General features: G+C 50.4%; 1 protein-coding gene across 1 annotated transcript in view; it reads right to left on the bottom strand.

The window, feature by feature from the left end:
• Positions 1 to 14,626, bottom strand: part of TDRD10 (tudor domain containing 10) — a 696,763-nt gene that overhangs the window by 524,644 nt on the left and 157,493 nt on the right. Inside the window, exon 4 of the mRNA XM_069218205.1 lies at positions 3,247 to 3,275. Coding sequence (XP_069074306.1) covers positions 3,247 to 3,263 — 17 coding nt within the window. The 5' untranslated portion in view covers positions 3,264 to 3,275. The remainder of the gene's footprint in view (positions 1 to 3,246; positions 3,276 to 14,626) is intronic.

The raw sequence follows: 14,626 nt of genomic DNA, 5'->3' as shown, positions 1-14,626 counted from the left end.
AAGATGTATCTCAGTGTGAGAAAATAGCCTCTTTCTAGCCTTGTTACCCCCATTTTTGGCCTATTTGTGAGTATATGTCAGGTGTTTTCACTGTCTCACTGGGATCCTGCTAGCCAGGGCCCAGTGCTCATAGTGAAAACCCTACGTTTTCAGTATGTTTGTTATGTGTCACTGGGACCCTGCTAGTCAGGACCCCAGTGCTCATAAGTTTGTGACCTATATGTATGTGTTCCCTGTGTGATGCCTAACTGTCTCACTGAGGCTCTGCTATCCAGAACCTCAGTGGTTATGCTCTCTCTGTACAAATTGTCACTAACAGGCTAGTGACCAATTTTACCAATTTACATTGGCATACTGGAACACCCTTATAATTCCCTAGTATATGGTACTGAGGTACCCAGGGTATTGGGGTTCCAGGAGATCCCTATGGGCTGCAGCATTTCTTTTGCCACCCACAGGGAGCTCTGACAATTCTTACACAGGCCTGCTACTGCAGCCTGAGTGAAATAACGTCCACGTTATTTCACAGCCATTTACCACTGCACTTAAGTAACTTATAAGTCACCTATATGTCTAACCTTTACCTAGTAAAGGTTGGGTGCTAAGTTACTTAGTGTGTGGGCACCCTGGCACTAGCCAAGGTGCCCCCACATTGTTCAGGGCAAATTCCCCGGACTTTGTGAGTGTGGGGACACTATTACACGCGTGCACTACCTATGTATAGCTTCACAATGGTAACTCCGAACATGGCCATGTAACATATCTAAGATCATGGAATTGCCCCCCTAATGCCATCCTGGTATTGAGGAGACAATATCATGATCCCCCAGGTCTCTAGCACAGACCCGGGTACTGCCAAACTGCCTTTCCTGGGGTTTCACTGCAGCTGCTGCTGCTGCCAACCCCTCAGACAGGTTTCTGCCCTCCTGGGGTCCAGCCAGGCTTGGCCCGGGAAGGCAGAACAAAGGACTTCCTCAGAGAGAGGGTGTTACACCCTCTCCCTTTGGAAAAAGGTGTCAGGGCTGGCGAGGAGTAGCCTCCCCCAGCCTCTGGAAATGCTTTGATGGGCACAGATGGTGCCCATCTCTGCATAAGCTAGTCTACACCGGTTCAGGGATCTCCCAGCCCTGCTCTTGTGCAAAACTGGACAAAGGAAAGGGGAGTGACCACTCCCCTGACCTGCACCTCCCCTGGGAGGTGCCCAGAGCTCCTCCAGTGTGCTCCAGACCTCTGCCATCTTGGAAACAGAGGTGCTGCTGGCACACTGGACTGCTCTGAGTGGCGAGGGCCAGCAGGTGACGTCAGAGACTCCTTCTGATAGGCTCCTCCAGGTGTTGCTAGCCTATCCTCTCTCCTAAGTAGCCAAACCTCCTTTTCTGGCTATTTAGGGTCTCTGCTTTGGGGAATTCTTTAGATAACGAATGCAAGAGCTCATCAGAGTTTCTCTGCATCTCTCTCTTCACCTTCTGCCAAGGAATCGACTGCTGACCGCGCTGGAAGCCTGCAAAACTGCAACAAAGTAGCAAAGACGACTACTGAGACCTTGTAACGCTGATCCTGCCGCCTTCTCGACTGTTTCCCTGGTGGTGCATGCTGTGGGGGTAGTCCGCCTCCTCTCTGCACTAGAAGCTCCGAAGAAATCTCCCGTGGGTCGACGGAATCTTCCCCCTGCAACCGCAGGCACCAAAGAACTGCTTCACCGGTCCTCTGGGTCTCCTCTCAGCACGACGAGCGAGGTCCCTTGAACTCAGCAACTCTGTCCAAGTGACTCCCACAGTCCAGTGACTCTTCAGTCCAAGTTTGGTGGAGGTAAGTCCTTGCCTCCCCACGCTGGACTGCATTGCTGGGAACCGCGTGTTTAGCAGCTGCTCCGGGATTTCCTTTGTGCACAGCCAAGCCTGGGTCCCCGGCACTCTAACCTGCAGTGCACGACCTCCTGAGTTGTCCTCCGGCGTCGTGGGACCTTCCTTTGTGACTTCGGGTGAGCTCCGGTTCACTCCACTTCGTAGTGCCTGTTCCGGCACTTCTGCGGGTGCTGCTTGCTTCTGAGAGGGCTCCTTATCTTGCTGGGCGCCCCCTCTGTCCCCTCACGCAATTGGCGACATCCTGGTCCCTCCTGGGCCACAGCAGCATCCAAAAACCCTAACGTTACCCTTGCAGCTAGCAAGGCTTGTTTGCGGTCTTTCTGCACGGAAACACCTCTGCACGACTCTGCATGACTCTTCACGACGTGGGACATCCATCCTCCAAAGGGGAAGTTTCTAGCCCTTGTCCTTCTTGCAGAATCCACAGCTTCTACCATCCGGTGGCAGCTTCTTTGCATCCACAGCTGGCATTTCCTGGGCATCTGCCCACTCCCGACTTGATTGTGACTCTTGGACTTGGTCCCCTTGTTTCACAGGTACTCTTGTCAGGAAATCCATCGTTGTTGCATTGCTGGTGTTGGTGTTGGTCTTCCTTGCAGAATTCCCCTATCACGACTTCTGTGCTCTTTGGGGAACTTAGGTGCACTTTGCACCCACTTTTCAGGGTCTTGGGGTGGGCTATTTTTCTAACCCTCACTGTTTTCTTACAGTCCCAGCGACCCTCTACAAGGTCACATAGGTTTGGGGTCCATTTGTGGTTCGCATTCCACTTCTAGAGTGTATGGTTTGTGTTGCCCCTATCCCTATGTGCTCCCATTGCATTCTATTGTGACTATACATTGTTTGCACTGTTTTCTATTGCTATTACTGCATATTTTGGTATTGTGTACATATATCTTGTGTATATTTGCTATCCTCATACTGAGGGTACTCACTGAGATACTTTGGCATATTGTCATAAAAATAAAGTACCTTTATTTTTAGTATATCTGTGTATTGTGTTTTCTTATGATATTGTGCATATGACACTAGTGGTACTGTAGGAGCTTCACTCGTCTCCTAGTTCAGCCTAAGCTGCTCTGCTAAGCTACCATTTTCTATCAGCCTAAGCTGCTAGACACCCCTCTACACTAATAAGGGATACCTGGGCCTGGTGCAAGGTGTAAGTACCCCTTGGTACCCACTACAAACCAGTCCAGCCTCCTACACTCAGAAACTAGCCATCAATAAAGTAGTCCGTAATGTTCTGTAAGTACCAACCTAGGGAGCAACAGCAAAATCTAAAATACAGACATATCATGGCTAGATGTTCTTTCTGGTTTGATCCAAGTGTCCGAGGCAATGCAAAATTGTCCATTATGACAATCAAAACAATACTCACATCTTTGATGTTTCCATTAAATAGGACACCTGTAGAAATAATAAGGAAGAATGTTATAACTGGTCACAAAGCAGTTTAACAGACACCATTCAGACAGACCTTCAACCTAGTATGTATTAACTGAATTTCTCTTTCACTGTGGACATAGCAAGGAGGATGGGGGTCTCACAGACAATAACGTGATGAGCAATGGGCACCAAAATTGTGAGAAGTTTGTCAAATGATGATGGACAGCAGTGAGCAGCTTGCACTGCCATCAAGACTGACAGCACTTTCTATCCATAGAAATCTAGAGGAGATTCATTTCAGTATATGAAGAAATAGTAGTTTCTTTACAGTCATTTACTCCGGGAGTCATCACATCGCAGATTTTACATCAGAAGTGCATTCACATAGTCATTACATCACCACTCCCTTACATTACATGGCTTCACACCTGCAGTCCTTTACTTTGCGGGTAAGTAGGTAGTACAGGGGTGGGCCCACTCACGGGAAGTGAAGACAATAAGTCCTGCCGGGAGGGGAATAACTGCAGACGTGGGAGGGTGGAGACCGTCGTCGGAGTGGGGTCCTCCTCCCCACACAGCATTCAAACTATACCGGCACATCTGGGCCCGGGAAGAGGCCCGTTCTCCGGCTGCGCCCCACCGGGCGGGAAAACCGTAACGTTGAAGCCCCTGGGGCTCCCACAGAATTGAGCAAGTACGAACCGGAGGTTGCAGGCCCGGGTCCCCGACGCCCTGCACTCACATGGCTGTCCCCCGGAGGTGGGGAGGTCCACCTGTTCCAAGCCCCGGGAGGCGTCGCCCCGGCCCGTGCTGCAGAGAAGTGACTTTAGCAGGCAGCGGCTAACCAACTCGCCGAAAGCTAAGCGGAGAAGAGAAAGGGTCTAAACTACAAAGGGCAAAGACAAGGCAACGAGGCAGGCAGCGGCCCAAACACGCATGGACCAGTTAACACGAGCGCAACTGGTCTCCGGACGGAAGACCGTGACCCAAGTGGAGGGGGCGACCCCCAAACAACATCCAGGGATCTGACAACGATACTCCAGGCGATACAGGCGTCCCAAGTGGCAGTTGAAACGAAAATAGGAGAGGTGAGGGTGGATGTGGCCTTGATTCGACAGGACCTCCGAAATGCCACAGCCCGAATCACTGAAACTGAATCCAGAATCCCCACAATGGAAGATGACATGACCGCTCTTAAGGCCCAGGTCTCCGCATTGACCACCCGCACTTCTGAACTACATAGGAGAGCACAGGATGCTGAAAACAGGTCAAGGTGTAACAACCTCCGCGTGGTGGGCCTTTCAGAAACCACAACAGAATCGTCTCTGGCCAGTTACCTGGAGGACTGGTTCCGCTCCTGGATGCCGGCGGACCGTCTCACGCCATGGTTCGCTATCGAGCGAGCCCACAGGGCCCTTCAGTCGAAGCCCCCACCCGATTCTCCACCCAGATCGGTGATACTGCGTCTTTTCAATTTCAAAGACAGGGACGCGGTACTACAGGAGGCACGCTCCAAGGGAGATCTCGTCTGCGATGGGGCGAAGGTCCTCCTCTTCCCCGACTATACAAGGGAGGTGCAACAGCAACGCCGCTCATTCACAGAGGTGAAACAGAAACTAAGATTGATGAACATTCAATATAGCCTCCTCTTTCCAGCACGACCCCGGGTGGTCCACAGCAACAAAACTTACTTCTTCGATCAGCCAGCCACGGCCTGGACCTGGTTGACAGAGGAGGTCCCCTTGGGTCCCTACAGAGATGGATCTCGACTCCAGCAAAAACCAGCACTGGGTGGCCAGAAGGGGCGGCGGTCCGATCGCCGCCGCCGCACCCGTTCTAGGCGGCACGGGACAGACCATGGAGCCCGCCTGGATTCTACTGGACGGGTCGCTGAGCCCGCGGTCGCTGGGAGACCCAGACGACCCCCCCGGAGCCGAGACCCGCGAGACACAAACCGAGCCCGATCCGGGTCTCCGGAAGACACAGACCTATCTCGTAGCCCAGTACTATGATCTCGCGGAGAGATCCCTAGACAAAGCATCACTTTGCCATGCAGATAATAACTACATTGGTCATTAGACTAACATGTCCATTGTAGTCTTGATCTTAATCCGACTTTATGGAGGGGTCCACCACAACTGCTACCCTATTAGTTGATGTTTCGCCTCACCAGTTCCACAAGGGAGGCGCAATACATGGGCGACAGATGCTTCTGGGGGGGAAGTATGGGGTGGGGCGGGAGTTGGGGGGCAAGGGGGTTTCAACCTAGTTTCAAAGGCAAATGTTATAGTTCTTTTGTTACTATCACTTAAGGGCTTTCCATGTAAAGTACAAAGCAGGGACAATAGCGATTTAATAGATACAGCAGCGACGCACGCCGGCAATGACGTGAATGACATGGGGACTCTTCGATATCCCCAGGCTCGGCAACAAAAAAAGATTGACGGACACCACAAGACGTTTCTAAATACCAGTCCACCATGACTCAAACACAGGTAATCTCTTGGAATGTTAACGGCCTCCTAGATAAAATTAAACGGACTGCCGTATTCACCTTCATACACCGACATAAACCAGGAATACTCCTGTTCCAGGAGACGCACCTCCTGGGGGATGTTTGCCCCTTCTTAGCCCGCAGGGGCTTCGCCAGGGTATATCACGCCGGATTAATGCGCGGATCTCGGGGGGTCGCCATAATGCTACACCGTACCTTCCCTCTAACAAACATCCACGTCCGGAGGGACCGACAGGACCGATACGTAGCCATCACTGGCAAGATCGAAGGAGTCACGACTAACATAATCAGTGTTTATGTCCCCACCCCCACTGGTTCGGAAAACTCTCGACGACCTTACTAACCTACTCACTGACCTTCCATCCGGGCGTACGATGGTGGGAGGAGACTTCAACGCAACCCCAGACCCGACTCTAGACGTGGCAGGTCCCATCTCAGCACATAGACAAGTAGCAGCGACGGGAATCACGGGTTGGCTCTCCGCGACGGGGCTCTGTGACGCCTGGCGGGTGTGGCACCCAAGACAATTCACACACACCTCTGCGACCCATGGGTCGCACTCCAGAATCGACCTGGTGCTGCTCCCGAGCACTGACTGCACAACCCTCTCCCATATTTAGATATTAGCGAGAGGAGTCTCCGATCACGCCCCACTTCGGTTTGTCATAGGTCCCGCCCGATCCCAATCTCACCCCATGTGGCGCTTAAACGCATGGTACCTTCAAGACAAGACCCTCACAGAACAATTGCGACGGGCACTGCAAGACTACTTCGCGTTGAATGAAGGGTCGGTGACCTCGGCGGGTACTTTGTGGGCAGCAGGTAAAGTGGTATCAAGGGGCACAGCCAAAGACTTGATACGGAGACAAGAACGTGCACGAACCCAACACATTGAACAACTAGAGCTTCGTGCAATGAAGCTTGAAAAACAGAACACAATAGACCCAAACGACAGAACGGAACGACAACTAATCCTAATCCGGGAGGAGATCCGAGACCTGTCCCTAGAAGCGGCGAAACACCTGTGGAGAGCCGCCACGGCGAGGGTTTATGGGTGGGGGGACAAATCCGGGAAAATGCTATATTGGCTGGTGTCACGTCATCATGCCTACAGGATAGTCCCGGAGGTCTATGATGGGGAAGGAAACCCTGTGGTAAAACACTCGGAAATAGCGAACACCTTCGCCATATACTACCAAACACTGTATCAAAAGTCTGCCCTGGTTGACCTGGAACTGGCTCAACGCATGCTAGACGAGGTCCCCCTCTCACAACTGCCGGCAGTGGAGATGCAAATCCTAGACGAAGCTATCAGTGCTGAAGAAATAGGAACAGCCATATCGCCTCTTGGTGCCGGGAAAACACCTGGACCCGACGGGTTCCCCGCTGAATACTACAAAGCCTTAAGAGAGGATGTAACACCGTACCTGCTAAAACTCTACACAGAGGTCGAAGAGAGCGGAGCCTTCCCCCGAGAAACAGACGCCGCCACCATTGTGGTGCTCCCTAAATCCCAACCTCCCTCACCATACTGCGCTGATTATAGACCAATATCACTGATTAATACCGAAGTTCAAATCTTTGCCACCATCCTCGCTAACCACCTAAAAAGGGTCTGACCACAACTGATCCACCCGCATCAATGTGGATTCATGGCCACTCGCAGTACTCGACACTGTATCTGTCGTCTACATGTGGCCCTGACCGAACGCCACCGGTTACACAGGGACCTGGCCCTTCTACTCATAGATTTTTAAAAGGCCTTCGACTCAGTGGATTGGGGCTTTCTCTTCTTGGTGCTTCAACGAGCAGGCCTGGGCACAAGATTCTGCCGTTTGGTTCAGACACTATATGCTAACCCCACAGCCCGCGTACAAGTGAATGGCACATTGTCCTCAACATTCGTAGTTCAGCGGGGCACACGTCAGGGATGTCCCTTGTCTCCCCTCCTGTTTATCCTGGCCATCGAGCCCCTGGCCCAGATGATTAGGACAGACCCGGTGTACCGCGGGTAGAATTGGGGTCACTCCCAAGAAGACAGAATTGCACTGTACGCCGATGATGTTTTGCTGTACATGGAGGACCCCAATACAAAGCCTCTGCATTTTACGGCGCTACGAGCGGGCGTCAGGACTGAAGGTGAATCCCACTAAATCGATGCTGATCCCGCTGGCTGGCGCACATGACTGCTTCGACTGGCAAGACACAATACCACTACGTCGACTCAGTTTTAAATACTTGGGCATCTGGGTGTCCACCCTGCCCGAACTGGCTTGGGCCAAAAACCTGAGACCGTTACTGACACGCATAAGGTCAGACTTACAAAGATGGCAAACCTTGCCGCTAAATGTAATGGGCCGCGTAGCCCTTTTCAAGATGATGGTCCTGCCGAGGCTCCTGTATATCTTTCAGAATTTTCCCCTGCCGATCCCTTGCTCCTGGTTCAAGGCTCTCGAAATCGCCGCAGGCCAGTTCCTGTGGAGAGGTGCTAGACACCGAGTAGCGACCCACCACTGTAGGAGAGGAACGTATGATGGAGGCCTGGGTGCCTCAGACCCCTACCAGTATTATCTAGCCACCCAGCTCATAGTGATTCACGACTGGTTTAATGGAGGATGGGGTGACCTGGCCTACCGAGTGGAACTTGAGATCTTGGGGTTTCCACACATCCTAGGAATATTATATGGGAGACCCCTCCCACGGAGCATGGGAGAGGTGACCAGAGCGGCCTTTTTGACTTGGCGCGCAGCTTTAAGACACACCCAATGGAACGCCACCATCACACACCAGACCCCACTATGGGCGGGGAGATGGCTAAACGCGACAGCGTCATTGGAGGGATTCACAGACTGGGATCGACTAGGCATTTCCTTGGTGGGTGATGTATGGAAAGGTGAAACCATGAAATCCTTCCGTGACATGCAGGCAGATTTCCAACTAAATCAAATACCTTCAACTCAGACATGCTCTGAGGGTCCACCTACCAACCATCGGCCCCCTGCCTGAATGCAACCCTCTCGAGGCCAAACTACTTATGGGTGTCTCCCAAATATATAAAATGTTAATTAACAACGCCCCCGGAGACCTGAACTTCATCAGAATAAAGTGGGAGTCCTGGGTGGGGGCCTTAGAGGATTCGGAATGGAGGGAGGCTCTGATGGCGCCCAGTGAATTGGCGGTGTCGGCCAGACTCCACGCCGTGCAATTCTACTACTTACATGGGGCTTAAATACCACCGTCCAGACTACACCGGGCAGGTCTGCGCCCCTCCGCCCAATGCCCACCGTGTGGGGAGGGCCCTGCCGACTTCTTCCATATGGTCTGGTCCTGTCACATGATACAGACATTCTGGGTAGGGGTATTCCGGGAGATCGGGCCGCCCTGGGTCGGGAGGTTCAATGGTCTGCTAAGTTGGCCCTGCTGGGGGTGATGGAGGAAATGGGAGGCCCACGAACGAAACGAGCCTTGGCTGCTGCGGCCATGCTGGTCGCCAAAAGAGACATTGCCGCTGCCTGGATCTCCCCTGAGGGCCCATCAATTTGAAGGTGGCGGAAAGGTGTTGATTGGTGTGCTAACCAAGAGAAAGTGGTATATGAATCCAGAGGCTGCCCCCGGAAGTTTGAGAAAATCTGGGGAGGATGGATGGTTGGATGATCATAAAATAGACAAAGGGCATGAGCATGGTTGTGGTAACAGAGCTTAAGCGGGAGGGTCCTATCAGTCTGTACTCATGTTCAAACTGTCGGCGATGGCGGCCTGTTGTTAGAATGAACTGCCATGTAATTGTTCGCTGCCTTTCTCTACTGGCTCTGTCTGAAGTTTTTGATGCTCGTAAAAACAATAAAAACTTGTTTATCAAAAAAAAAGTTCCACCCTACCTCTATATGCTTAACCATCCAAAAATTTAAATATCCCTATACACTACATTTCCCATGAGAAATAAAAACTACCTCTACAGACTTTCCATTCCTGAACCCCCAAATGTCCTTACATCGCAAATATGCCAACCATTATAAAGGACTTCGCCCTCATTATATGGTCCCAGAAAGCCTCAGTATATAAAGATCATCACAGTTGTTTAGTAAGCTGTACAGTGTAGCTACTGCGGTTTGTGAGACAATTGAAACTCACAGCAAAGGATTCCACATGAAGCATATTTGTAAAAAAGTAAAAAAAGAAAAAAAAAGAGCAGTGTTGTGCACTGCAACGGACAGCTAGTTGAGAAGGTCTCAGAAAGACATGAGGTAAATGAGCTCACTACTATTCAAGATGTGAGCACTTCTCTTGTCACAGATTGGGGTCAGGTGCAGAAAAGCATAAGCCCAACTATATTCTTGATTCTGAAAGTACACAGCTGGTTTTGAAAAATCCGACCAGCTGCTTCAACCCTATGATATGACTCGCAAAGCTTGTACATTGTACAAGAACTTGGGTACCCACCTGATCCATTTGGCACTATATGACGCATACGTTGACTATTCTCAGAAAGCCAAGGGAATACGGATATCCTTTCTTGACTTCGAGTTGGTGGTTATTGTTAACTTCTCTGTTGTAGAAGCAGTAGCCTTCACTTCATCTGTTGCAGAGGGGGTTTCAAGGCTAATAAATAGACACTTGGCATACCTAATTTCTACAGCAACTAAGATGAGTAAACCATACTGAAAATGCAGGGTTCATATTCAGCAAGGAAAGTGTCCATGTGAGCCAAGCCCGTACCTTCCAACTTTCTTCACTTTATACCGCACAAAAGTGAATCCTGGAAAACTGCTTGAAATGCAAAAGTGAGCTTAAGAGTTGATATGTAACTTTAAATGTAAATGGTGGTGTCCAGATACATATCTTCCACGGCATGTTAAATGACTTGCCCTGGCAGCCTTTCAAAGCCTTCCATCCAAGATGGAAAATCTATTTAATAGTTCTCACTCCAGGCATGGCCAAGCTAACAGCCAATCAGACGTATAATTAAACAGCTCCTGCTCCACTCACCTATACCCTGTGGAATCCTGTGTTGTTGATCCCTTGAGGCGCACCTGAATCGCCTGAGAGTAGCCAGTGAAGCATCATTATGCCTTGAGACTCAATCGGAGGCTAAAAAAAAAAAAATGTGCCAGAGTCTTACAGATTGCCTTTCGACAGACTGGTGGCTGAAGCTCAAGAGTACAGCACAGCCTTGAACACTTGGTGGCCAGGAGGAGATAGGATGGCCCTGCAGACAGTAAGAAGAGATGAGACAGCCCTTGTGGCACCAGGGGGAGGTGCCCCCTCGCCTGGCCAGACTGCTGCCTGCAGGAGAAAGGACAAGAGCAGCACCAGTGCACAGGCCCTGGGAGTAGCACAGCGGTGAGTTAGCAGCTGTGCAGGACATCTGGGCTGTGTTCTGTGGCTTATCAGGTTCCCTAGAGGGAATATAGAGACAAAGTGCTGCGAAGCTTGGGCACTTGATTGGTGGGAGCATGTAGCGGCCTGGTATTCTACTGGGAGGGGGTAGAAGAGGGGTGCGACAGTGTGCAGCAATACCTGGGCCTGCGATGGCTATGGTCATGCAGTGGCTCGTCGACTCCTGGAAGTGCAGCGAGAGCCAGGGGAAAGGAGTGTCCGGTTAGTGCCTCATCTGCTCCACCTTTGTTTTCCCTTTGGTGACAAGAAAAAGATTGAGGCCCGTGGTGGCAGAATAGTAAGTGGATGGAGTAGGATGGAGCAGGCAGAGTACAGGCCGGGAAGAGACCTCCATGGGACTTACCGAGTTGAAAATAGACCTTTCCTCAGACATTCCGGGTACCAGGTTGTGAGAAGCAGAGCACAGGGCCGAGGCCCTGGCTGTGAAAGGGGCAATGTGAGACAGGTAATGGCTAAATGGGGCCCTCACTCCAGCAAGGAGAAATCCCAATGCTGCTCATCCACTGGGCCCCATCATATTTGAATAAGGGAGTGCCCGCATTGCCAACCTGGGTTTGAGAGCGAGAGAGTCTGGACGGGATCTGCCTTCACCAAAAGAAACACTTAAAAAAAAGTGATAAGAAAGTCACCCCAGGAAGACTGTGGAGGGGGTTCACTGGATGATTCAGGAAGTCAAGGATCAGGCCAACAACCAGAGGTGTGGACCAAGACAAGGCTCCAAGCTCTACAGGGCAACACTATGATGTAATCCATGACCACTCAAGTTCATCCACAGAAGATGACAAGACTAACAGGAATACAGAAAATGGATGACCACGAGATAATGGCTGAAGAGTCCTCAAGGGCAGACATCATTATGGCCACCCAGGGCTCACAAACATCACTGGAGGAAAAACTGATATGGCGATGAACAAATGGCACAAATGATGACCTGAACAAATATACTGGAACACAGGGCTGAAGCTTTGGATGGCTGTTCCGTGCTGAATAGTTTGCAAGTTCCCGGATTTCTGTAGCGTGCTGAGGACATGACAAATGAACAGTTTCAGGAAGAGTGAGTCTGCCATGACCAGAGTCCTCCAGGACTCTCAAGATATGTTTGTGGTGGAGAGGCCACACAGGGCATTGGTCCAGACTCCGCTACCCGAGGGACCACTTAGAACCCTCATATCAAGGATTTTAATTACAGCAACAGCATCCTACAAGCAGCTAGGGAAGCTGTACAGCTGCAGTTAGAGAACCATACTAGTGTTAAATATTCAGATTATACCAGAAAGATTCAAGCTCAACGATAATCATACACTGAGGTTATGCAAAAACTCGGGACAAGGGATCGCAACCACATTCTGTTCCTGGCCCACCTCAGTGTAACTGCTCAGGAAGAAACGTTTTTTGATACACCAGAGGATGCCTGGGCCTCATGAAGATTTGGGGCAAGGCCAGATCTCGAAAAACCAGCCCTTTCCAAGATGGACTTGTTCGAGGGAGCCACAAGCAGTGGGAATCCAGAGGTAGGCTACGATCCAGCGGCAGACGGTTCAGGAATACAGAACTTCCCTAGTGTTGGTGCAGGAAGACGGGGGTATAAAACCAGAAGAGACCTCTTCAGGGGACAGAAGAGCCCCTGATGGATTTACCAGAATGCTCAGCTGTGAATGTGCTGCAAACAATGGGTGAGGTGGAATGAGCAGGAATCGTATGAGGTGGAACTTTGTCTGTGTGGAGTTTGGAAGTTCTGGTTATGACAGACCTTTTGATCAAGGGAATGAAGATGGTATTGTTTGTGATGTTAGCCCTTGGGGATATGTTTAACTTCTCACAAATGGAATTCATATGGCAATTGAATGCATAAAGTTAATTGGACCGCTGGACGTAGTTAGGAAGTATAGTGTGTAACCTCTATACCTTATAGTTTATGGTAGGGACACTTGTGGATACGGATTAGCTGGGAAGTTCCCCTTGATAGTGAAGAGCCTCTAGATTACTGTACGCAAGCTGCTATGCGTACAACGTGGTTAGGGGACAGTACTGTTGTTGTGGGAAACTGTGTGGGGCTCCTCAATGGTATGAGTGGGATCAGTGTACACTGAGTTGTGGGTGTGGTACTTGCCCAAGGGTGGTAATGGGGACAGGTGGAAAGCTGGCCATTTTCAGACACCTAGATGGACAGGCCTGGAAGAGATCCATACTCCATGCACATGATATGGGGCTGGGTGGCACAGTAAGGCAAACATTTGGTTAGTAGAATACACCACTTTGACCTGTTTGTAGAATGGCAGCTATAAAACGAATGGTCAGAACTTGGAACGCACGGGGGTTAAAGTGCATTCCCCAAGATGTATAAGGCTTCTTCTTCCATGAAATGTCATAGAGAAGTAGCTATCCTCCAAGAAAATAATTTGCTTTAAGGTAAGATGACCCAACTGGAGAAGAAATGTAGAGGTCACGTCTCTGCTGCAAGTTATTTATTCTTTTCAAGGGGAATCTTGATATGGATTTCACCAAAGGTCCATTTAAGATACAGAAGGAAATGGGGGATCAACACTGGAGATATGTGGTAATTTTTTAGATCATGGATGGGGTGGAGACATGTTTGGTGAACACATATGCCCCAAATAGTAATGATACACAGTTTTTTCCCTTCCTCATGAGGACTGCCCAGCAATACATAGGCATAAGATTTATTTGGGTGGGATATCATAATTATGTAGGGAAATAGAAATTAGATATACAACTCTCCAGGCCAAAGATAAAGCCTGGAAGTAAGGCAGCACTGGTGAAAAGGCCAACAGAATTTGACCTACTGGATAGCTTGACACACAAATATCTTAAAGATATGGTGTACTTGTTTCATTCCCAGGTGCACAACACCAGAAGAATAGACTTTGGGGGTCATTATGACCCCGGCGGTCGGTGATAATGTGGCAGTAGTACCACCAACAGGCTGGCGGTACATACCGCCACATTATGACATTGGCGGGTTGGCTGCAGCCAACCCGGCAATTTACCATTCTGACTGCCATGGCAGTAGCAGCCGCCGGGCAGGAGATAAGAATCTCCAGCCCGGCGGCCGCTATTGTACCGCCTGCGGCATCATGACCCTGCCTACCGCCATGGTTTTTGTGGCATTCACAACACCACGAAAACCATGGCAGCAGGCCCTACCAGTGACAGGGAATTCCTTCCCTGTCACTCGTATGACGCTCACCCACCCCCCCCAAACACTCCCCAGACGCCCCCAACTCCCTCCTCCATCCACGCCCCCGCCTTCCGATCCCCCACCCTTCTCGCACACATGCACCACACATATACACACTCACTCACACAGGCATACACGCATTCATTCACGCATGCATCCATTCATTCTCGCACACATCTGTACACTGTAGGAAGTTGGCTCTGTATGTGCTATTTCAAAGTAAGGAATAGCATGCACAGAGTCCAAGGGTTCCCCTTAGAG

The sequence above is a fragment of the Pleurodeles waltl genome, chromosome 12, assembly GCF_031143425.1.
Source record: "Pleurodeles waltl isolate 20211129_DDA chromosome 12, aPleWal1.hap1.20221129, whole genome shotgun sequence".
NCBI classification, from domain to species: domain Eukaryota; kingdom Metazoa; phylum Chordata; class Amphibia; order Caudata; family Salamandridae; genus Pleurodeles; species Pleurodeles waltl.
This window is presented reverse-complemented; position numbering and strand designations above follow the sequence as displayed.